This window comes from Anas platyrhynchos, chromosome 12 (genome assembly GCF_047663525.1).
Source record: "Anas platyrhynchos isolate ZD024472 breed Pekin duck chromosome 12, IASCAAS_PekinDuck_T2T, whole genome shotgun sequence".
In the NCBI taxonomy this organism is placed as follows: Eukaryota; Metazoa; Chordata; class Aves; order Anseriformes; family Anatidae; genus Anas; species Anas platyrhynchos.
Genome location: NC_092598.1, coordinates 19,833,039 through 19,857,425, shown reverse-complemented (window position 1 = coordinate 19,857,425; position 24,387 = coordinate 19,833,039). Strand labels below are relative to the sequence as shown.

Sequence of the window (24,387 nt, the reverse complement as noted above, 5' to 3'; positions counted from 1 at the left end):
GCGGCCGCGGGGGAACCCCCGCCCCGGAGGGCCGGGCCGGGCCGTGCCGGGGCTCCCCGCCCGCCCCGCCGTGTCCTCAGCGGGAGGTCAGAGGGGGCCGGGCGCCGCCATGCCCTGCCCCGCCCGCCCCGCCTCTCGCTCCGTCCCCTCCCCGCCGGGCATGGGGCGGCCGCGGCTCTTCGGGCGCCTGAGGGCGGCGGTGCTCGGCGTGGTGCATGTGGCAGCGCTGCCAGGTAAGCGGCGGGGCCCGGCGGGCGCCCCCCTGCTCTCCCCGCGGGCCGGGGGCTGAAGGAGCCGGGGGGTGAGGCGGCGGCGAGCTCGCGAAGGGGACCGCTGAGGGAAGACGGCAACGGCGGCTCGGGCCGGGCTGCGCGGGGGTGGAGCTCCGCGCGGCTCCGTGCGGCCGCAGCCCGGCCTCCTTCCCCCTCCGCCCCTCGGCGGCTCGGGGCAGCCCGCGGCAGCCGCCCGGCCTCCCGCAGGCCGCTGCCGGGCACTGCCCGGCCCCGCTCTGCCCGGCCCCGGGCCCTGCGCCCGGCTCACCGCGAGGTGGGACCGGCCCGCGGCGCTGCCACCGAGCTCGGCGCAGCCCGCACCTCGGCGCCTGGCTGTAGGAAGCGAGCGTCAGGAAAGACTGCAGTGAATTTCCCTCGGTATTAGCTCGGAATTCCGGGGAAATCCGTGCATGCTCATCTCTGGCACGAAGTTCTTATGCTGCAGATCAGATAACATCCACCTTGCAGACCAGAATGTTAGATTACTGCAACTGATTTAATATTAATTGGCGATTAGCATAGGTATTCTGCTGACCTAGAGGTCAGGTCTTGCCATAGCATTGGATGGAGAATCACTAACACGAGATAAGCTGTAGTAAGTACAGGATTAACAAGCTAGAAACAGACATGGTACAATAAGATGTTATACAGATACTCTTCAAGTTTGCAAATTAGTTTTAGGAACTAAACAGTTACAGCAGATCTGTCAGGTTCAGCTAAGGAAAGAGATGCCATTAAGGCAGTCACAGAGATACAGCAGCCATTTAACAAGCCTGATGCTTCTCCCTTTTTCAGTGTGCCAGTCCCTGCAGATGTCTTACCAGAATATTGTTACTGTCTGTGGTTTCAGTTTGTACTTGCACTGCACAATGTTACAATGGGTAAACAATGTTGTTCTTGCAGGGACACCAAGAAGTTCTCTTCCTTTGACACAAATCATTGATCAAGCTTGTCAAGAAGCAGAAATTTACAAGGACGCTGGAGTTGTAAGTTTTGGTTTTCTTCTCCCTATGGCAGTATTTACACAAAGCTGCTTCTGCATAGCTAATTCTTTGAACTGAGTCTGAGTGACCTAGAATTCATTAAATACATCTTAAGCCACAGAGTTCAGAAAGACATTTAAACATACATCTTGTATTTCAACATAATGCATAGGCCTTCTAGGTTTCAAAGCCTAAACTATGCATCACATGCACCCAGAATTGAAAAACCTTGGATTCAAACTTTACAATTTAAGTTGCTTAAATAGGATTACTGTCAATTTCTAAGAATTAAGTCAATTAAAAAAAAAAGACACACAGAAAGTTGACTGCAACATGAACTGTTGCTGCCATTCTAGGTATCTGAATGTAGGATGCTTCATCATCCAGTTTGACAAGCCACTTTGTTTAGCTCTGTACAGCATACTCTGGTTTCATGAAGTCATGAAGGAATGGCACATGCACAATCATAGGTACTGAGAATCTCACTTACAGGCGGCAGGGTTCCCCCACAATTAGTTCTTGTACTACAATAGTATAGTTTATTCAGGGGCCAAAATATCATCTTAGACCCCCTTTTGCCTGATTTAATCCTTCCATCCTAGCCCCCTGGGAGCAAGCATGCCTGCTCTGTACATCTTGAAGGGAAGGCCCAAAAGGCCATTATTGACCAGAGGCAAGAGGCAGGTACTATTGCTGAACTGCCGTTGGACCTAGAGTGGCGTAATCATCTCTGTATGTCAGCAGAATTTAACAGGGTGTATGTCCTTTTGAAATGTTGGATGTTTTAAACATTTCATTGCTCCTTGTCTGCACATCTTGATGTGATTTTTAGTTTTTTTTTTAGTTGACCTGCCTACTCTATTATTCACATTTTTGGTGTGCTAAGGTGATGACCTGCTGTCTGGGGTTTGAAAACAGCTTAAATGAACAAGTAGTCATAACTGAGCTGCTGTTTTCTGCAAAACTTTAAACTGGGTTATTCTTTTTAACAGCGTAAATTACAATGATACCTTACAGACAAAGCAAAATTAAATCTAGGAATTTAGTCTAAATTATGGAATTCCAAGGTCAAAATGCAAGACAAGTCACATGAAGTAGGTTATGGAATGAGCACTTGTAAGGCTAAATTAGGAAAGAGTGCTGACAATGGAATTGTTGGAAGGATAAACAACAGCATAGAAGAATGAAGTTTATGTAGGCAAGCTTCAGTGCACTACCAGTTAAAATAATCTTTAACTGCAAGTGGTACAGAACAAGTCAGTTTTCTTCCTTTTTATACCTGTAGAAAGAACAAGTGTGCAATTGCTCTGTGTTCTGTACTGTGACATTCTGTCTTGTCTTTGCTTTTGCTGTATCAACATGAGGTATAATGTGATTTGATCTACATCAGACGAATAGAAAGTACTAGTCTGTTTCCCTGTGTTAGAGGATGTGGTTCTGTAACCCAGAAGCCATTGCCCAGATTCCAGTACTTGTTTACTTGTTTCCCTTATGTATACACTAATAATATATTAAAACCTTAGCAACAGAGAGAAAGCCAAGTATATCTAAAGGTAACTGAGTATAGAAGCAGTTAACTTTCACCACAGTTGACTGCACTCAACTCAGAAATAATTTTTAAACCTACCTTTAAGGTAGACAGATGAGGTGAATGCAGTCATTCTCTACATGTTCGAACAAATTCAAGGCATAACTGCGTTTCCTGTAGAAGTTGTAACAACATTAGTATACAGGCCAAACCGATCTTTATTCTAAAGGTCTGTACATAATAGTGTTATAGCAATATGACAAGCAAATCCTTTATTAATACCACAAAGGTCGGAGATAATCAGGAGAGCTTCCATAAATATCACTATGGTTGCCTAACGCTTACTGTAATGCCTTTGTCTAGTTTTTCCCCAATACTTTAAGAGAAATGTACACTTGCATGATAGATACTAAAGAGCTTCATGGCTTTTGCACAGATCCTACTCTTCCAAGTTAGCTCTCCTGATTCTGTAATGGAATTATTTGGTTTCTACCCTCCCCAATATTCAGATTGAACTGTTAAACTGTCCTTTTTTTTTGCAGAAAAAGAACTAGAACCATAAAGGATTTATCCATGGATGTTTTTACTGTTATTTCTAACTGCTTGCCTATGGTAGCCTTTAGAAGATATGTAACCATATTGCTGCCACTAGATGTTTGTATGTTGTCTCAAGTTGCTTGAACTGGAGTTAACATTCAAAAATACTGTGTGGGCTCGCTCACTCACTATCTATTACACTTGGAAGTAACTCCTAGTTTGTTCAGAAAAACGTGATTTGTCTGCCATATTAATAACTGAACATAGGAAATATGAAAGATTTGTGATATTAGGATAACAGTAATGAAAACAAGTGAGTGCTCAGTTAGGAAGCCATCTGTGCTCAAAATGTATATGCTTTGTACTTGTGTTGCTGAACAATGGAATTCGCTAGAAAAGATCTTATAAGAAACAAGCTATGAGATGTTGTGATCTCTCAGATTCTTATCTGCTTTTGTTTAAACAAAAAACACTTGCAAAATATAATGAAGTTAACTTTTATTTATTCAATTCAGCCTGAATGAAGCTTGCTTTATAACAGAGCATGAGTTCATTCTAGTTTCACTGATGAAACACTCCTTACTTGCTATTACCTAGCTGTAACTACATGAGTAGGTGACATTGAAGATAAGATATATAAATAAGGGTATTTCTTGAAGACATAAATATAATGCTGTATTGACTTGCAAGTATTATTATAGTGCTTCTTAATAAGAAAAATTTTAGGTTTGCTTCTTCTACCTATATTGTTCCTGGAGATGTGTTCATTACAATTCTGAACCTCCCAATCCTTCTCTTGTTTCTGGAGCTGCAAGGGTGGTTGCCAGTACCTGCTCTGCATTAAGGTTCTCAAAAGTGAGAAGCCTACTATCCTTATAGTTACAGTAATGGTTACAATTATTTAGGATTCGATAACAGTTGAGACAGAGCAAGTTATCATTCCTGCTATAGAAACATATAGATAGCTAAAATTGGGATTGTAGAGATTAATATTTTAAATCATAGCTCTGTTACAGTAGAATAAAACAGGGAAGTCTCCCCACTGCCATCTCCTATAATATATACAGGAAAACATAAGGTGCCTACTTACCTGAGTTAAGGTAGCAATCTCTTGTTCTGGAGGTAGAGTTTTTTAAAGAAATTGTCTAGGTACAGCAAATAAATGCTTTACAAGGCTGTCTGATTTCCTTTGTCTACAGGCACGTGACTGTGGTGGTGGGAGAAGCTGTAATTGTTTCAGTGCACACCTGACTATTTAACAACGGGAGTCACACAAAAAGCCTCTCTTCAGTAGGCAGGAACAGTTGTTTTCAGCTTGCAAAGGTTTTGATAACACGTAAATGTTTGTAGGTAAAGTTTTTCTGCAAGGAAAACATGGAGGTTAAAATTACTACAGCTAAAATTTACATTACAGAGGGAGTGAGATAAAGCTTGTGTGGTTGTTATACCTATTATGATTTATACTGTTGTAGCTATTTTTTGAGTTTTTTCTGAGGTTGCATATGTGTGTGCACAACAAGTGTTTTAAGAGGTTGCTTCTATAAATAGAGTAAAGCCAAGGAAATTGTTTTCCTATGTAGTCAGAGAGGTATTTAAGTGACCTATTTTCCAGCAGCTAACTGATACAAGAGGCACTTTCTGTATATGTAGCACTCTATTTCCTTCTTACTTTCCTTCTTACTTTGAGCGACTTCTCTAGTGTTCAAGAATTGTTGAGAATAAGACTACTTTACGTATAAGCAATACTTAAATTGTCCTAATATTCAATGGAAAAGAAGCCCACAAGGTTTTTGCTAGTCTTATCTCATACTATTCAAGGGAAATCTGCTTTGGAGTGTGCAATACAATATCTGTTCTGACAGACTTCTACACCATAAGCTTAAATTCCAAGAACTTTAATGCAGCATAACTGTTTTCTTTCCACCATTTTAATTAGCTGTCTGATAGTACTGAAGTCTGTTTTATATATGTATAAATTCAGTAAACACAGAAATCTGTGCTGTTATATTTTTATATAAAAATATGGAAGAAAGCTTTGCGTTAATGCATCTGTAATTCTGCTCTCTGTATTGCAGAACATATGTTGTTCTTTTTTTAATTAAACAAAACATAATATGCAAAAGAACATAGCCTATTGGATGGCACCAAAAGAATAATGCATTATTAAACTAATACCAAAAATATTCACAGTAACTATGGGCCTTGAGGCTATGGGAAGAGATAACTGTTGAAAAGCGAATATACTAAGTATAAGGTAGAAAAGAAAAATGCTGAAATCCTCCTGTCTGCCTGCATTCTGAACTAGTATTCAATCAGATACTTGTTTTATGCGCAGTATTATGGCTAGAGTTCCTAATTACTTTAAAAATAAATTTATTAATATATCTAATAGAATACTTTGCTTTATGCAAATCCTGAGTTGTTAAAATAGAAACAATTCATAGAAAGCTCGGTTTCACTGTGATGCTGCTGTGGAGTTCTGCTAGTCTGTTCTGCTTTTTCAGCTCCTAGCTGAGCGTCTAAAGCTTCTTTCCTAGGCCTCTTTTTTTTCGTACTGATGTTGGTTCTTGACTGCCCAAAACTTTTAGTTTGTAGATCCTAGCTTCTTGCCTTTGATCAGCTTGGAGTTCCTAGGTTTTGGTGAAGTCTGCCAAGTTCAGCCTCCTTGAGCCAAGGATCTCATCTTCCAGGTTGTGTGGCCTCAAAGAATTACCTGGTTTTAAGGGTTCATTGTATTCTTTGGGTTTATTTTGTTTTGTTAAAATATTGGAGTCCTGCCATATATCACTACTGACCAACTTCATTTTCTCTCGTAAGCAGTTAACCTCTCTCATGATCTTGTATAATTTATGTATAAAGAGGGAAAAAGGCTAAGAGGGTTCTCTTTCTGTTAGTTCATTAAAACAGATTCAGTAGCTGGGACTGAGGTATGAGAAGACAATTTGGTCACTTCAAATTTGTGTAAGAGTGCTGACCTCGTTCCAGAGAAACCAACTAAAAGTTGTTTGTTGTTGTTTTGTTTGTTTGTTTGTTTGTTTTTCCTGAAAATGCTGTGGGTTTTCTGAGGACTGGTTGTCATCTTTGTCATCTGTCTTGCTTCTGATCACAGGTAGAGACATGTGGATGTTAAATCAGACAGTTGAACAGGATGTAGAAATAAGACCAGGCACAGATGTGTTAGTTGGATCTGGTTTTCCTTCACCTGGTTGAGGTTTCTTGGATCAGAATTCTATAATAGAATATGCTGATGAATGGCATGAAATAGTATGTAGCTCTATTGTTATGTGCTCATAATATTAGATAGTGTTTTTCATTAGTAAACTGTGCCCTTTTATTTTTAAGGTAACGTGTGTTTTGTATATTTAAGTACTTAGCTGTGAGGTTATCTGGTGAGGGCAGTTGTACCCAGGTGCATTGAATGGGTGTGTGCATTGTGTAGTTGGATTTACCATATTGTTCTCATGGGCTACTTGCATTCTGTTTTTTTCCCCATCCTCCATGTTAGGTGTTCATTTATGATGCCTGTGGCTTAGACTGTAATTCAGCCATTAAATGCTTACTGTGTTTTATATACTGTCTTATCTTTTACTGCCAAAAGGGCTTCTAAACTACAACAGAGATTGAAGAAGCGTTATGTATGTGATTTTTTTTTTTAAAGGAAACCTTTTTTTTTTTTTTCATCCTTTTTCCTGATTCTCTGTTATTATCATGTGACTTTCTTTATTTCATCTCTGGTTGTATTTTTTTTTTTTAATTTATTCTAAAATGGTCTTCTTTCTATTCTGTCTCAGTCAAAATTTCTTTGAAGTGCAGAGCCCCCATTTTAAGGATTGTGACATGTGGTAAAACTCCAGAGAGAATAGAATTGTTTTTCTATATGTACAATCTATTTGTCTTATAAAATTTTTGTATTTTTAGATAGAAACGTGAGAAATTTCTGGCTTCATTTAAAATTGTCACTGCAAATGCAAAACAACAGGCTTCAAATACGTTTCAAGGCTATACTTTTACTGTTGTTATTAGTCCTTGACAAAATTATATGATTTGATGTTGTTGAAAATGTTCTATTATATACCATATGATTGAAAATGTACAAGGTACTAGATGATGTATAAAGATTTTCAATAAATTGCATAAATTATTTCAGTAGAGTATTTTATTGTCACTCCATTGTTTGCTAAATGTATGTTCATATGGAGTGAGAAGTACAGTAGATAATAAATAGCAGTATCTTCCTTCAAATAAGCCTGAATCTGGAATGGGAGAAATACATGTATCAATAGTTAATACTATGGTATTAGGCACACTGGAAATAAGCATTTAATAGTGAAACAAACAAACAAAAACCTTTATTTTTCTAAAATAACACATTTTCTGACATTAATTGAATTGAAAATTGCCTTGATTATCTCTAAATCCTCCGTTATCTAAACATACTCAATATCCTATATTCCATTTGGATAATTGAAGTTTCTCTATACTACTTTTAATGAGGTATAAGATTTAACTCATTCGCCTATAGTTCACATTCTAGGATGGATCAAAAGAAGACTAATTGATGAATGTACAATTAAAATCGCATTTATTTTTCTTCCTGATTTCTTTGCAAATACCGTGCTGTTGATTAAAGCACTTTTACAAGTGGTTATATGCATCAACATAATTTACTGAAGATAATCCACCCTTTGAAGGAAAACCTTTAAACTTGTCTTTTAATACAAAACTTAGAATAATAGTAAACTAGCCACGTTTCTTAAATTCCTCTTTCAGCTTAATCAGTTTTCCGTATTATGATCTCCACAGGATGGCTTGATAGTAGAAAACATGCACGATCGTCCTTACACGGTGTGTCCTGGGCCCGAAGTGACGGCAGTGATGACGGCCATCAGTGCCGCCGTGAGGCGATCCTGCCCGCACCTTGCGCTGGGAGTCCAGGTACTGAGCGCTGCGAATCAACAGGCAATAGCAGTTGCTCTCGCTGCAGGTAATAGAAATGACTCGCGTGTTATTACTGTTGTTTGCTATGGCATTTACTCTCTGCAAATTGTGCATTGTACTAACATAGATACCATGAAAAATGAGACATGAAAAGCTCACTGTACCCTGAAAAAGCAGAAATTAGATTTTGAGAAAGATGCCTGCTTGATTATAATAGATGATGCTCACACAGTGCTTCAGTAGGAGGCAGCTTAGAAATCCCAAGGCCATTGGTGCTGCTTTTTGGATGAAACCTGTCTAAACGTAATGATTAGTTTAAACCTACTGATGTCTAAAAGCCACCTTTGGTGTAACTCTATTTACTTCAGTTAAATTATATTTGAAGATTAATTTAACCCACTGTGGTTAAGCATCCTGTTTCAGCATCTAATTATATGTTGTTGCTACTACAGTTATCTATTAAAACTAAATTTTCACTGCCTTTGTTCATGAATGAATCTTTTTGTATAAAAACAAAAAATAGAGTGTACAGGTACCCAAACTACTTAAAATTAAATTGCATTCAGGGAAATTAAATGTAAATTAATCTACCCTTATTGCAAGAATCCTTGACTTGCTGACCTTTCTCTTCTACTCCTTGCTGAAGCAATTTCAGGTTTTCATATAGAATGTTCCCTGATTCAAAGATGGAGACTGGTTTCATATGGAAAGCTTGTACTTCCCAAATCGAGGGTTGATGCCTCTGTTTACCCAAATTGCATATGTAATTATAGTGAGGTTGCACATTTTGTAAATTGTACAAATATTGTAAACAGGCAGAGTTTTGTCAGAACATAAAACTAAAAGATGCTTGTACTAATTGAAACCCATACTTTGGTTAAAATAATATGGAGTAACATCTGCAGTGGCAGTTTTAATTATGTTGAATATGTTCTAAAAATCTTGAATCCCTTTTTCTTGGGGGAATTTGTTAGTCTGTGTTTGGAACACAGATTTGATTTGAGTGCTTTAGAATCAGAAGTTGACACTTATAAGGTATGTAACTCCTTGTCAAACTGACCAAACACAGGTTTTATTTTTGCAGTGGAACCTATGTGAAAAGCTAAACCAAAAACCTAACAGAATCCAGTTTTAATTTTCAGGGATTGTATGCATATAGGATACTTGATACATTTGCAAAAATATTTATATACCTTATTTTCAAAAGTAATAGACTGCTAGTGGGTTATACTTCCTTTAAGGAGCAAAATTGATCACTGTATAGGGGATGTAGTGTGGGAACAATGTGTTTCTCTTACTTCTCAGCAATTACTAATGTGGGAGAGAATTCCTGAAGGGCTTGGGTTTTGCTCATCTCTACTACTGTTCTGCACTATTTGCTCTGTAACTGGAGAACAGCAGCTAAGAAAGGCCTGTGTTCTGTGTTTAATGCATTTCATTGCACTTCTCTAAAAATGATTCTCAAGCTCACTGAACAGGAAAGCAAAAAGAAAGAAAATCACTTTAGACAAAGCCATAGTAAAATGACTTATTTTGTAGATAGCAAGTCTCATAGTAGTGACTTTAATATCAATACAACTTTAATAGTCATTAAAGGTGGCTACTAATATAGCAAGTCCAACATGCGTTCACTACAAAATGCTTACTGAAGTTGTTATACCCAAAAAGCGTATGTAGCATCTCCTGCTACTATGTAGACATTTCATTTTCCCTGTAGATACTTCTGTCTCTGGCAGAAATAACTTCTGAAGAGCTGCACAGGGCAACCATAAGTGGTTTAGTGGTTTTTAGGCATAGGTAATTTTATTTTGTAAAGGGCGGGGGGGGAGGAAATCAGCAAGTTTATGGTGTGACTGGAAGGAACTCATCAATAACATGTGGTTATGCTGATAAATATGTTGTAGATAGCCGAATAGCAACAAATTAAATCACTGAATTTTCCTAGCATAGAATCATTTAGGTTGGAGAAGACCTTTAAGATCAAGTCCAAATGGGAAACGAGCAAAGACCTCTGTCCCAAAGCAGTCCAACTATACAATAAGATTCTCGACAGCTGATGAATAAGAAGTTTTATATAAGTGTGTGTACGTTTGTGTATTTTAACCTTTGTTCATTTTTCCCTAGCTTCCTTAATTTTTACATTGTAATACAGCAGTTCTCTTAAGGAGGGCAATTTGGAAACTACCTGAATTAATCATAAGTTGTCAAAAACTCCTAAGTTGTTTGATTCAAATATTAATAATGTTTTTGAACATCCTTTCTTTCTCAGTGAAATAAAGAACGGCAACAAATCTAGAAAGCCCTGCTGTAAACAAATTCCTCAGGTATTCTCATCATTAGGCAGTAAAACGGACAGGACAGCATATTGCAGTGGGTTACTGTTGTTTTCAGATTTATTCAATAATAAATTCAGGGGGTGAAGAATCTGAGAAGGCTGAGATGTTTTATTTTTTGTTTGTTTGATTGTTTTGTTTTTCTTGTTAGTTTGTTTTAATTTATTTTAGTTCTTTGGGAAATGTTTGTGAAATTAGGAACCTAAAGGAAAGAAAACACCAAAACCATGTTTGTGCTGGGAGCTTCAGCACAGATATGGGGCAGTGGCAGGGAAGTAGCAAGGGGCCTTGCAGAAAAAACGAACAACTTTGCCTGTGCTCTTCTGACAGAAATAACTTTCAACACAAACAGTTCTTCGGGTTACCAAAAAGCATCCAGTGAGCCCAAACAGTTGTAGCCAACCTCCTCCCTGCCCTGGAAGGCTCAGCAAGCTTTTGCCTCGATGCCAAATGTGTGCTGCACAGAGGCTGGGGCCAGCATCTGGCAGGCCACGGCCTCCTCCTGGCACAGGCCTGGTGCCCAGCTCTGCCTCCATCCATGGCCACAGGCCCGCGGGCCTGCTCACTGTGACAGAGCATGTGTGGGGATCTTCTGCTTTCACTTTTGTTTTAAAGACTCTGAAAGTTGCATGATTTATCTTTGTTTCTAAGGGCTGATATGACAATGTTAGTATGTTAAAAATTAGTATAATTATAAAGTGTGTCAGTCACATCATACTTAGATCATGAAGTCCTCTGCTGCTCAATATTATACTCTTCTGATGTAGGCTTTTTAATTTAAAATACAGTAATATACCTAGGTAACTGTAGACCACAAAATATTGAGATAATACAGAATAGTACAGTTTTATATTTTTTGACTGGAAGCCACCTCAATCTCAAATATTTATTCTTAGGAAAACAAACCTTCTTAAAAGGTGTTTCTAATGACATCTTCCAAACACTGTATTATCACCTTTCTTTCCTGTTTCATGGAACTAAACTGTTCTTTGTGGAGAAGCATGGCAGAAATTGTTTGCTAGGGATACTTTTCAGTTGGTTCATTATTAACAAGTGTACCGTGTGATTTTTAGAGCTGTACAGTTTCCTGTTTATAGTTCCTGATTTAATTAGCTACATCTGCTTAAGGTTGAAACAGAATGATATATCTATGCAGGTCCTTCACGCATTTGTAGAGGATACAAAAATTCTCCATTACTTATTTTTTGTTTAGCAAATGTTACTGTTTATTATTTTTCAGTGCTCAGGAATGTTCACTAAATCTGGGTCAGATTTGGGCATCATGTTAGGTTTTCCTTATTTATTTGCATACCTTGTTTCCTGAAGTTAACCACCGTTTATGCTTGGTCTGTCTACTAAATTTCATGTAGTCATGCTGTTTGTTATTAACCGACTTTGAAATTACATGGCGTTTCTTTTATTGAAAGTTTGCTAATTAGGAAGCAGTAGTCATCTTAGAGAGGACAGTCACATTTAAAGGAATCACCCAAAATCCCTCAGCTGTTTTCTGCCTTTTTCCTTGCATTAATGAGATAGTGTTTGGCTCTGATCTATCAGTGTATGTCTTTGCAGAGGAGATGCAGAGCCCTTGCAATACAGGGGATATATGATGATGACAGTCTCTTTATCCTTTTGAACATTCTGGGTGTTCTCCGTAGTAACATGCAGCAGTGATTGAAAGAAAGAACTGTCCAATCATTAATCTAATGGAGACAGACTTAATGGTGAAAAGGTTTTCAAGAAATCATTGCTTTGTGGAATATTGTCCTAGACATCTGCTGATCTTTGAGACATAAACAATCCCCATATCTGTATCTCAACAGTGATGCAAGGAAATGGTTTCCATATTCTAGGCACCTGAGAAAAACCTGAGCACATGGGCCAGAGGCAAGTTGCATTTTTGTGGTCTGCCAGAGCTTCAATCTGTTTGCCTGGGAGCAAGGACAGCAGGGTCTACTGTAGAGTGCAGCTTGCCTATAGCTGGGTGAGTCTGTGTTATTCTTCATGAATCATTACTCAGTTTATCTTCTACCATCTCCAGCTGACTGTGAAAATGCCCTTTTTTCTTTAAGGACCATATTTTAGAAATCCCATGCGGTCACAGTTTCTTAATTAGTCTTCAGTAATGATAACAGCACAGTTGGTAGCTGATTAAGTGAGGCTTCATATCAGAAGATATCCTAGGTACCCAGCTATCTCCAGGTCTTTTGCAAATACAGCTTTCCTGTCTGAGACTGTTCCTTTCCCACAGCCACCCACCAGCAGAGAGATACTCCACAGGAATTCTCTGCTTGCTACATCCAATGATACTGTTTAAGGTGGGATAGAATTAGGTTAAAATGTATGTGAAAATGTTTGCTGATTTATTATTATTATATTTTAACTGACACCATCCTAATGTTTGGGGATGTGCGTGCATGTTTGGAAGCATCTGCAGGTGCCGTGGAGCAAGGCAGCAAGTGCAGTGACTCTCACAGAGATGAGATGCTGCTGCAAGCACTGCTGGAGAAGCTGCTTCTCCCAGGCTTGGAATTCTTGCAGAGTCTGCAAGGAGCTGCTGCGAGACGATGTCCTGAGTAGAAATGGTTTTCCATAGCACAAAAACTGTATGGCTCTAGCATGAATAGCAAGTGAGGTTGATAATCCTCTGAGTTTTTATTTTCAGAACAAAAAATTATTTTTTCATCTTCTTTTTGAATTAAGGCATCAAGAAGAGCTGGGAGTCAGGATTTGCTGTGCATGTAAGCCAAGATTCTACCAGTAAATTCACCTGCATCATCTTACATTTGTGTGAAGTTCAAATTTCAGCAGCAACCTGGAACTGCAGCCTTGCAAAGGCCAGATCCTATTCCATGAAAGCAGTAAATCCTGGCTTCCAGCTTCTTTTGACTTCATAATTCAGGAAAGAAAAACATATTTGAGAAAGGGCTTCTTAATGATTGTATCTGATTCCCTGTTCTGTGGTGTTAAAATGCACATTTGCATCTTTTTAAGATGGATAATGTAAAAGTACTATTTCCTTAATCAACTTAGTGTTGCAATACTTTTTGACCCAGCAAAGGAAATATTTGTCTGTGGTTTTCTTTTTCCTTTTATTCACTAGTTATCACAGGAAGAAAAGAAAAATAAAGCTTTCCTGTATGATTGATAAACTTTCACAGCTGCTTAGGCAGAGCTGTTTAAGTTGAATTAAAGTGTAGGAACACTAGCTTTTGAAAAAGATACAAGATCTATATCCTTAAACAGGCCCTGCTCCAGATGGTAACATGATTACATGTTCTTAACACAGACCTGAAGCTCTGTTTGCTAGGTTTTCTTGGAAACTTCCTGTTCTTGTTTTCCAGTGAGATTACAAGATTTTTTTTTTGTTCCCATATAAGTCAGAAAAGGGACTACCTATTAACTATTAAACATCTATTACTTTTCAACTTGGGAAATGTGAAAATAAGAAATAGTAATGTTCTCACAATTTTATGAGCATAAAAGTGAATTCATTATCAGAGTCCAATTATGGTTTCATAAAAACAGAAGAGTAACGATTTGGTGCCTTTGCCTATTATAACTAGTTAAAATTTGTATCTTCGTAGCTCCCCAAAACCCGAAGAGAGTATACAGCTCTGTTAAACTAAGGACAACGTTTAGCAGAAAGTCTCAAATTCCTAAGTTAAAGGACCACAAACCAACATCAATAAACATGTAAGCAGTGAGCTTCAGTAAATGAATAACCCTCATCCTGAGGTATCCGTTATGATTGCTGTGAAAATTTATCATATTTCTAGTCTGATTGATAGTCTTGTGATTAGAGGATAATTATTTTTAGTTATTTAATTCTGAATTATACTGTAAATCTGGATGATTTACATGAAAATATGTGGGTTTTGTTCCTAGATGCAGAAATCTCAGTCTATTTGCACTGTCTTTCCTACTAGCACCTTTAATTATACTTGTGACATATTTGTGTCTGTGGATCCTGAGAATACTCCATGCTTTTCACCTGCTAATTTCAAGGCATAGGACAGCTCATATTTGATTTGGCACCATCTGTGATGTTTCTTGTTAGCTGGAGTCTGTGTTGCTAAGCAATAGAGACTCTCCTCTATCAGGCATAAGCTTCTGTTTCTGCAACTTCATGGCTTTTGGAATGAAACTGAAATTTAGCTTTTAAAATAAGCAGGCACCTTGTCATTTGGTAAATGTTTTAAAGAGCCTTTCTGTTTATATTTGAAATGTGTTAGGGTGAGGCCTCTGTTGCCTGAGCAGTTCTTGGGTAGGTGGGGTTGCGTCCCTGATGGCTGCTTTCACATGCATTTGTTTCCTTGGTATGTCAGCTCTAATTAAATGTGCAGCTGACTCAAAGCTGGAGGAGCAGCAGAACTTCAGAAGGGCCTGGAAGAGAGCTCTGAAGCAACCTGGAAGAAGGAGCAAAGGTTGCACAAGATGAGTGCTGAGCTTTTACGCATCTTAAAGGACAGGTGAAATAAGTTTCAAGGCTACAAAAGATTGGAGAGAAGAGAGGTCCACAATAAAGGAGTCAGAATTCTGTCATCTTGTGCCTAATCGTTGTGGGTTTGTTAAGCCGTGGCCTAAGGCATCGATATTTAAATATAAAGATATTCAAACGCTGTGTAGGGGGAACCCAGGAGTAAATGAATGGTCTGTGGAAGTTGTTTCCATTCTTAGTCTTCCTCCTAAGTACCCATCCCACAAAACCTTCGTAATTCAATGAAAGAATGAACATGGTGAACACTGGGTACTGAGGTAAGGTACAGTTGATGCTTGCTGTAAATTTGGAGTGGAGTAGAAACCTTATCTTTCTGTACCTTTGGCCTAGCTCTAGAAGTAATTTCTTGATGTTGTGCTGCGTAGAAAACAAGTTGCATTTAGATGAAGAGTCAAATAATGTGTGTAAAGTGTTGCAGGCTGCGTTTTCTTTCTGAAAGAAAAGAAGACCTGTGCTGTTCTCTCTTTGTCCATGTCCTTGTCACTTTTGACCTGTTGGCCAATTTCAGGCATGTATAACAGAGAAATAGATGTTGGGAAAGAAGTAATACAATCATAGAGTATCTGGAAAAAGGTGAAACCTAAGTTAATGCCCTTTTTTGGAGGGAAGCCACATCATTAGGACAACGGAGCTATGCTTTGGCCTACCCACTCCTTCGTTGGCTCTAGCCTGCTGGCACATCATGGCAGAGTGGCAGGGCAGGGTGTGCAGTTCCTGAATCTGTTCCATGGCTGCAAGGACTTAAATATGTGGGAAAGCAAGGGTGGTGAGTCTTAGAGCACACGGAATATTTTGTGTCGAGACCAGATAAGAGAGGGGTAGTAGGGTGGACTTCACTTTTAGTTTTGTTTTTCAGTCTTTGGTTCTGGTTAAGACAATTTTTTTTTTTCTTCTTTTTTTTTTCCCTCCAGGTCTTGATTTTATCCGAGCTGAAGGGTTTGTGTTTTCTCATGTTGCTGATGAAGGGATCATAAATGCCTGTGCAGGTAACCTGCTACGATACAGAAAACAAGTTGGAGCAGAGAATATTCAGATTTTTGCTGATATTAAAAAGAAGCACAGGTAAATATAAGCAATATTTATGTAAGTATTAATGTAATAATGTTCTTATGTTTTTCTCGTTTTTTTCTGATTATTTTATGTCTATTTAACATCAACAAAGTTAATGATAAAGGGAGAGCTTTATTGTTCAAGCAAGGTCTTGCAGCACTATTAGGGGATATGTTCAAAAATAAATTTGCACCTGTAAGCTGCAGGTTGCTGCATCTGTGAAGTTTTCAGCTTAACCTTCAGGATATATAAATGCATACTGTAAATGTCTTGCATCTGGTATCAGGTGAGATTTTATATCCTTATATACCTATTATGTTTAAAGAAATTGTTTCAGGAGGCTAAGCATCCAAGGTTATTTTTAGTTATGTAAGCAGTTTCCACATACAAAGGATCCAGATCATAATATTCTGGCATTTTAGAAAGCTCTTCTCTTTTTTTCTCCTTGCTGCCAATAATACTGGTTTCTTCTACTTAAATTCAGTGCTGTCTATGTACGGATTATGTTCTGTGATTATCAAACAGAAGGAACTTATGACAGATGAACCCAGTTTTTCAGTTGATATTTTATCGTAACTGTCACACAGTACTTTTAGCTATTCATATGTCACTTTTTTCCAGAAGAACTGCTCAAATGTTATGTATTATACATGTTAAATAACCTAATTAAAGTGTTTGTGTGTAGTACATGGGTAATCATGAAAATAACCATGTTTGGAAGATTCTAAATACCTGTTTGGTTTTTATTTTTTGTTTTGTTTTAAAATAGATTTCAAAATAGAAAATAAAACTATGCCTTATGGCCAAATAACCTTTTATGGTCCTTTTGCTTTTGTTTCTTTCTAATGATATATAAAGTTATATATTAAAAAGACATTTTTTTAGACTTACAGAAATTGATGAATGTATCATATGCTTCTCTTCATTTGTCTTATCAATTGATAGGTTAATATTTAGATTATAGTTTGGTGAAATGATTTGTTTTTTAAGAGAGGGAAAGAGTTGTTTTTTTTCAGGGGAATTCTTAAGTTCAGAAGGAGATGCTGAGAGCCATCTTATTACTACCTTATTATATGTATTTGAGATTTATGGCCACCTTTCTCCACATACAGAAAGAGATTTAGTATACTTTCTCTTGCACCCATCACCACTAGTAGAAAGCACTGCACAGTAAGCATGTCCTACCACTAATACGGAACAAAACCGGGCCCCCCATGTCTATTGTCCATCAGGCTAATCCAAGGAAGAGGTTGATTCTGCACCTCATTGGTGCAAAGGATTGGCCATGGCCATTATTGTTTCTATACTTACCGCTAATTAGGATGTAAAGTCAGCTGTTGAAACAGCAAAGACTGGAATTCTTTCAAGTTTCAGGTCTGTTTAAATTAAAAACTGCTATCGCTATAGGTTTCAAAGTGCATCACCCATGTATCAAAGCCTGCTGTTGAAAAGCTACTCTGCAGGTAATTGATGTTTGTAATTGCTATGTAAAATGATTCCTGTGATTATATTATAGGTAATAACTATACTTTCTGTTAGTTGGACTTCATGAGATGAAGTGGAGGGTGTTATTGCAGTTCTAGGTAGCAGAATCTGGTTTATGAATGACTGAACATCCACAACTCCCACTTGAAGTCAGAGCTTCTTGTGCTCAACATTTCTGGGATACAGGTGCTTGACATGCAAGCAGCTGCCTCGGTTGACACTTGGTAGTTCACACTTCTTAGAGACAAAGGACCCAGAGCAATAGAGCGATCAATGATGGTGCTGTGATGGAGGAGGTTGGGTCTTCTTCCTCTTGTTTGTATAGCAATTTTTCTTTCCGTTTTAAAATAGGCCACTTACCCTCTCTTTCAAAAAGCCTGAGTTTGATTGTTCTGACAGTGGGGAAGATGAAGAAATGCAGTCTAAACATTGAACAAGATGGATAACAAATGTGTGTGCCGAAAGTAACCACAGGGTACGTTCCTGCTGTTTACAGTGCTCATGCTCTGACGGCAGATGTCGGTGTGGCTGAGACCGCGGCAGCTGCCGAGCTCTTCCTGGCTGATGGGCTCGTATTGACTGGCAAGGCTACTGGGCTGCCCACAGATCCTGGGGAGCTGAAAGGTGAGAGCTGTCACACGAAGGTCGGACAACAGGCAATGAATCAGCTTCTGGGTTAATGTAGAAAGAAATCTATATGTCTGCTGTTCTTTAAGGAAGAAGGGGAAAAAAAAGGAAGAAAATTTTCACTGCAGACTTTGATATGGTACAGCAAAGCTGATGTGATTGAGGTTCTATTTGGATTCTCTGTGTTATGTTTCTAAACAACCATTTGACAGGACAAAAGTAAAAATTATTTCAAGCTTTTATAATACTGAATGATGCTGAGGCTTACTTTTATTTTTTTAGAAAAAGAGTATGTAAAACGTAAGTTGTAAGAATTAACCCCCCTTAGAAAAAAAAAAAAAAAGTTACCTCATAGCCTTATTAAAAAATAACCTAATAAAAGTGTTTAACTCTTCAGTGGAAAGATTTAAATATTTCACAATCTAAAATAAAGTCCTGCAAGAAAAGAGTTGTTTTGATATGGCACAATTCCAAACAGTAATACCAGGGAAAATACTGCTTAGGAGGTTTTCAGGAAAAAATGTATGTCTGTTGTAAAATAGAAAGATGTGTCATCAAAATATGTATTTTTTTTAACGGTCTGGACTTTTTATTAAGGGAAAATTGTTTGGCCTATTAGTCTTGTCCTTTGTGTTAATGTATTTCTTCCTGGTGTAAGTTTGGGCTTTCTTCATGCATCTGCCCTTGTACAATTGCTGTTTCAAGTTGGAGTGATACCTATAAGGACAAATATTCAAAATAATTACTGCATGTTTGGTCAAATAACAATACTTTTTAGCAAAAATAATGTTTTTGAATGAAGGAAGATACTAATATATTCTCTGCTTTTTTAAGCATGTTCTGATCTAGACCTTTCTGTCATTATTCCATCTTTGTTATACAAAAGGAGGAGGTGAATAACATGATCTTTTTGGCATAGAGACATAGGTCCCAACATCTTCTGGAACAAAATGAAATATTTTAGTGATTTCAGGGCTTTGCCCATATTGTACATCTTTATCAGCATTTAAAATGAATGTTGAACTTGTCAAAATGTTTTTTCAATTTCACATATGTTAAAAAAAAATAAAAATGTTTTTGCCAAAGAACAGATGATAAATGACTCCACTTCAATCACCAATGTTAAAAAAAAATGATTGCTTGGAGTGAATACTGAGCTCTTAAATTAGTTGGTTGCTCAGTACAGTAAACTGGAAATGATATGTGGGAACAGATCACCCTGAAAGCAAGGGGCATATTTTGGAGACTGCAAAATTTCCTTAATCTAGAGCTCCATTTCCTGTCTGCAATTCATATCCCCATGTATCCCCCTCTCTCTTAGTGCAGATTAAATTAAGAAAAAAAGAAAAAGAAAAAAAAATTAACGAGTCTTAGGGCAAATCCTAGTTTAAATTCTTTTTTCCAACATTCGCATGCAACCTCCATTGATTTCCTGCATTCCATGAAAAGTACGGGGGCTTAAAACAGTTGAGAAGAGCATAGAAATCAGTACTTCAGGGTGTAAGGAAATGACAAATTAGGCATATTTATGTCAGTAGATTCTTAAAAGGAATCAGATGTACGGTATACAAAGTTGGTTGTTGATATGAGTGAAATTTTTGCATTTGACGAATTTATGCAGCACTGAAAGTGCTATACAGTAGCGATACAATTGGGCATCTTTCATCACTCTGCAAAGCATCTCTTGAAAGAAGAACCAAGAGACAGATGAGGTTTTGTCATTTTTTTTCAGCTTTGTTGTGTAGTAATATAGAAGTGTTTTTGCCTTTGTGTCTGTGTGTTGAATTGACTGATTTGTGATGGGGTGTGGGAAGTGAGTGTTTCCCTGTCAAGACAGAAGTGTGTTCAGTGGGGTTTTGTTTGTAGTTGGTGTCACTGCCTTCCTGAAGGAACCTGCAGCATTTCTCCTCTCAGCCCTGGGTGGGCTGTGTGCTGGCAGCGAGCAGGGCTCCCTGAGCCTACCAGGAACCAATAGCCAAGGGAAGGAGCAGGAATTATAGCTGAGCATTTTGAATTACAATTTAATCCTTAAAGCATTTTTATTTAAGAGGTTATATAAGTCTGTTCCAGTTTATGTTGTAAAATGCTCTTTGGTTAGAGGATGTGAATCTATCAGGCTTTCTCATTGGGATAAATGCTGAAGAACCTGGTTCAAATCCAGCCTGTATTTTAAGTGACCAAAGCCTGTGTGTAAGGACTGCTTAGTTATCTGTATGAACAAACTAAAAGGCCTAAACTGAGTGACTGGTGGAAAACTGGGCACATCACAAAGCCCAGCAGCTGGCTCTGGCTGTCCCCTCATGTTTTAGTGTTCATAGAAGGGGTGTCAAGACTGATTCACCCTCCTATCTTTGGATGGCCTGTTTAGGTCAAAATAAGAGGCTGTTGCCTTTGTAGTTGCCTCCTATAAATAAATGGGAGATGCAAGTCTCTGATCTGTACTTTTCTATAAGCCCTAGATTTAATGACAGAGGAAAAAGTCCTTTGAATTAAAAAGCTAAAACGGGTTACAGTGGAATATTACCATAAACATAGCATTGTGTATGGTACAGTGATTACTGCATATAAAAAAGCTGTTAAAGAAGAGTAGTCGAGCAAGTTATTGGCACAGTGGTGCTTATTTTTACGCTGCTCTTTGCCATTGTTTTCAAGCTAGGAGCATTTGGCCTTTATTTCATGTAACTTGTGCATACCATAGTTCAAATGCTTTCATTGTGCTTTGCAACCAAACACTATTTCATTTGATTTTATTAAAGACATGTCTGCAGACATACTGTCAGAAGAAAGAGCACAGTGCCCTCTAGTTACAGTTCATTGAAATAGAGAAATGTGCAAGGTCTGTAAAGTTTAGTATCTTGTTACTTTAACATCACAGAATTGTCTCCTTTTCTCTTTTTGTCAAAAAATATAATCAGAAGAAGAAAGCTGAAAAAGACTATAAACAAGGTTCTGTGCTTAGAGACATCTTGACAGTGACTGAATGTCACCATGTAGAAGCATCTCACCACTGTTGCTTTATTTTCTTTTACAAGTTAGAATTTGTATTAACGCAGCCAGTAGACAAGTCATCCTCTACTCATCAACTTTAGGCCTTGATGTGCTTGACTTAAAAGTAGTATTTGTAGCATACTTAATTATATAACCCAGTCTCATTATAGACTGGGCACTGCCATTGCTGTTCTTCACATTGACAGTCTGAATAAATCTCCAGCACAGCAGATGCATGTGGACTGCATGTGTCACACATGGATCACAGCAGGAGTTGGATACCTTGCTATTTAGGAAAGCTTTGTGTTTTTTTTTTTTTTATAGTTTCACAGCAGTCTTGGGTTTTGCTGTTTCAGTCTTTGCCTAGTAGGACTAACCTATTGTCATACACCTGTATGATCGTGCTCTTTAATTATTTGGCTCTTCATTTTTCCTGCCGATGTGAAATAATTGCCAAACAACTACCTGCTAATGTGCCTTATGCATCTGTCCTAAAAACCAATACCGACTAGGAACACAGTTCCTCTGGGAATGCAGGAAAGTACAGTTGCACAAATCTGCGGTCAGTTGTAGCACCTTGATTATGCATTGGTATCTATGTAAAACAAATAATATTTCTAAGAGTACATAGGTGCTATATAAATAAAATTCTAATTTTTCTGGAACAGGATTTCAGTAATAATGTTATAAATAACTAAAAATGAATTATTTTGTTGTTGTAAGCAGGACAACCACAGGAATATAAAATATGCAAAGAAATAACCATAGCTTTAATCGCATATATGTGATTCTGCTTTGTTTAAAATTTTCAATAAGTACTGTGTGGAATGTTTTTATTCTTTTATGTTAAAAAATTGTAAGAAGCAGTTATTGTTCCTAGCTGGAAAAACAGACATGAGACCTAAAAAGAAATTTCAAGAGTATTTTTATTGATCCCTTTTCTTTGGTGAAGTAGCAAGGTGACACACAATTATTCTTTCCTAAAGCATCATTAATAACTTAGGCTTCTGATGAAATATTATATAAATAAACAGTGTTTTGAAGCAGACATTTTTTTCTTACATATATGTTTTTCCTAGTTTTCTCAAGCTCTAACCATCTTGCATCAGCATATTGTCACCAATTAAAGCAATTTATATGTTCTTAAAGGTCAGAACTAATGCTTCACAACATTCCCCTATGTAAGGGATGAAGTGTTGAGAGCGACTCTTAAGATGGGCAGTTCAGAATGAAGGGATGAAAAGGATGCTTAGTAACTCTAGAACGAGGGCTTTTCTAGTTTTCCCAGCTAGTACTGTCTTGTGTTGTACAGAAAGCACTCTAATAACCTTTTGTGTCCATGGAGAACCTTTCCATGGTCCAAACAGTAACACATACTGTATACAGAAAAATTGTCATTTTGTGTTCCGTTGATATTTACAGAAAGAGAAGAAGTCTTTATCAGTGTTGTCTTTTGAGTTTTAGCAAACTAGCTGGAGCTATCAATGCAGCCTATAACCACTGCTTGCTTTCCTATTTTTGTGTTGCTGAAATTTGCCGTGAAGCAGAGTGTGTTCTTTTTCAGTTCTCTGTGAGTAAGGCCCTTTTTGTTTCTTTGGTGAAGATCTGCTAGTTGTCAACATAAATTCAGCAGAGACCTGGCAGAAATACACGCCAGTCCAACTACCATTATTGTGATTTAAACTGATGACTGAAGAATTGTAATGAGCACAGCTCTGCTGAATAGTTCTGCCACTTTAATGATCTCACCAGACTTGCAAAAAAGAGTGTGAGCTGATATAATAAATGGAAGCAAGAATTTCATCTTATTCTTGTGTCTATATACTGATTACTTCATAAAAAGATTGAGAAGAGGTGGTTACTCAGTTCATTTAAGGTGAGGGAAAATGAAAACGCAGTTAAAAATCCACATAGCACATGGTAATCCCCATGGTCACTCCAGCAGCAGTAAATCCTTTCTCAAGACAATGGAGCTGGTTTGTTTGGAATCTATACTAGGTGCTACTGCAACACAGTAGAAAATAACTGTTTTCTGCATGTGGTACCCCAAGCACAACAGAGCCACTTAAGCACAATGGTAAACAGTCACATTAAATAGATGGGTCAGGTCTTGCTGTGCAAACGCTTCCTGAATTCAGCATCTCTTCTTACCAGGGATGTTTTTCCTTTGGGGTGGGTGGGTGGAGGGGGGGAGGAGAGAGAAGGGGTACAGTTATGGGTACCAAGACTCGACTTTCATCTCTTGTACCACTGAAACCATCTTCTGATATGCAGTCAGGAATATTATTCTGCAGTGTTTCATATGATAACAGAATGCAAAATTAAATGAAAGTGATATTTTCTTAATAATCATTGAGAGCTAAAGGAGTTTTCTTGAAATCAGTTGCATCACTCTATTATAGAACTAAGAAATACTACGCTTATGAGTTTCTTGAGATACAGTTTTTCAAAGACAAAGGTAAGTTGGAGCATGTAGTCATTAGAGAATTTTAAAGATGGGTTAGAGTCAGAGGATTTAACCCTATTTTTTATTTATTTTTTTCTACTTCAGAGGTTCAACATGCTGTGAAGATTCCTGTGCTGATTGGGTCTGGAGTGACTATGGAGAATGTCAAGAATTACGTGGATGCAAATGCTCTAATAATTGGTTCGTATTTCAAGAAAGGAGGTTATTGGGCAAACAGTGTTGATCCTGAGCGAGTAAAGAAATTTATGGATCACATAAGTAAACTGAGAGAATGAGTTTGTCAAACAGTATTCTTTTTGTGTGTATACAAATGCAGTATGATATATCGCACTGAATTAAAGCACAAATGTACACTTTAGTGGCTAATAACTTTAAATTAAAACGCACATCATCTCCATAACTAACTGGGGAACGTGGTGACACTTTACAATGAACTGGTGCTATGATGTTTGTTCCTAGGCAGCAGAATTCTGTAGCACTCAAAGCCACTGCCAAGACAAAACCAGCTCTCCAAAGGCTTTTATAATATATTCTCTCCTATATGCAAAGTGCTTATGGAGTTTAAGAAATTGTAGTAAATACTGATTGCAGGATGAGCTGAGTTTTGCTTTGCATGTGAGTACAATAGGACACCCTAAGTTTACAGCTACCAGTATTGTAAATTGGACAAGTTAATTA

The 24,387-nt window shown here is 37.9% G+C and overlaps 2 protein-coding genes and 1 long non-coding RNA gene across 3 annotated transcripts in view; 2 read left to right on the top strand and 1 right to left on the bottom strand.

Moving 5' to 3' along the window:
• Window positions 1-11: 11 nt before the first annotated feature.
• Window positions 12-24,067, top strand: LOC101792714 (uncharacterized protein F13E9.13, mitochondrial). Its single transcript, XM_072043827.1, has 6 exons — window positions 12-233; window positions 1,176-1,258; window positions 8,124-8,304; window positions 16,004-16,154; window positions 18,124-18,251; window positions 23,794-24,067. The coding sequence occupies exons 1-6, from the start codon at window positions 110-112 to the stop codon at window positions 23,982-23,984; spliced, it is 858 nt and encodes a 285-aa protein (XP_071899928.1). The 5' UTR covers window positions 12-109; the 3' UTR covers window positions 23,985-24,067.
• On the bottom strand, window positions 666-4,545 carry LOC140003487 (uncharacterized). The gene is made up of 3 exons (XR_011812259.1): window positions 4,411-4,545; window positions 2,883-2,957; window positions 666-1,344 (listed from the first exon to the last, which is right to left on the bottom strand). It is a non-coding gene; the product is annotated as an uncharacterized lncRNA (long non-coding RNA).
• The window catches only part of C12H19orf12 (chromosome 12 C19orf12 homolog), a 29,159-nt gene continuing 28,563 nt past the window's right edge, over window positions 23,792-24,387 (top strand). Inside the window, exon 1 of the mRNA XM_072043830.1 lies at window positions 23,792-23,889. The gene's annotated coding sequence lies outside the window, so the exon portion shown is untranslated. The remainder of the gene's footprint in view (window positions 23,890-24,387) is intronic.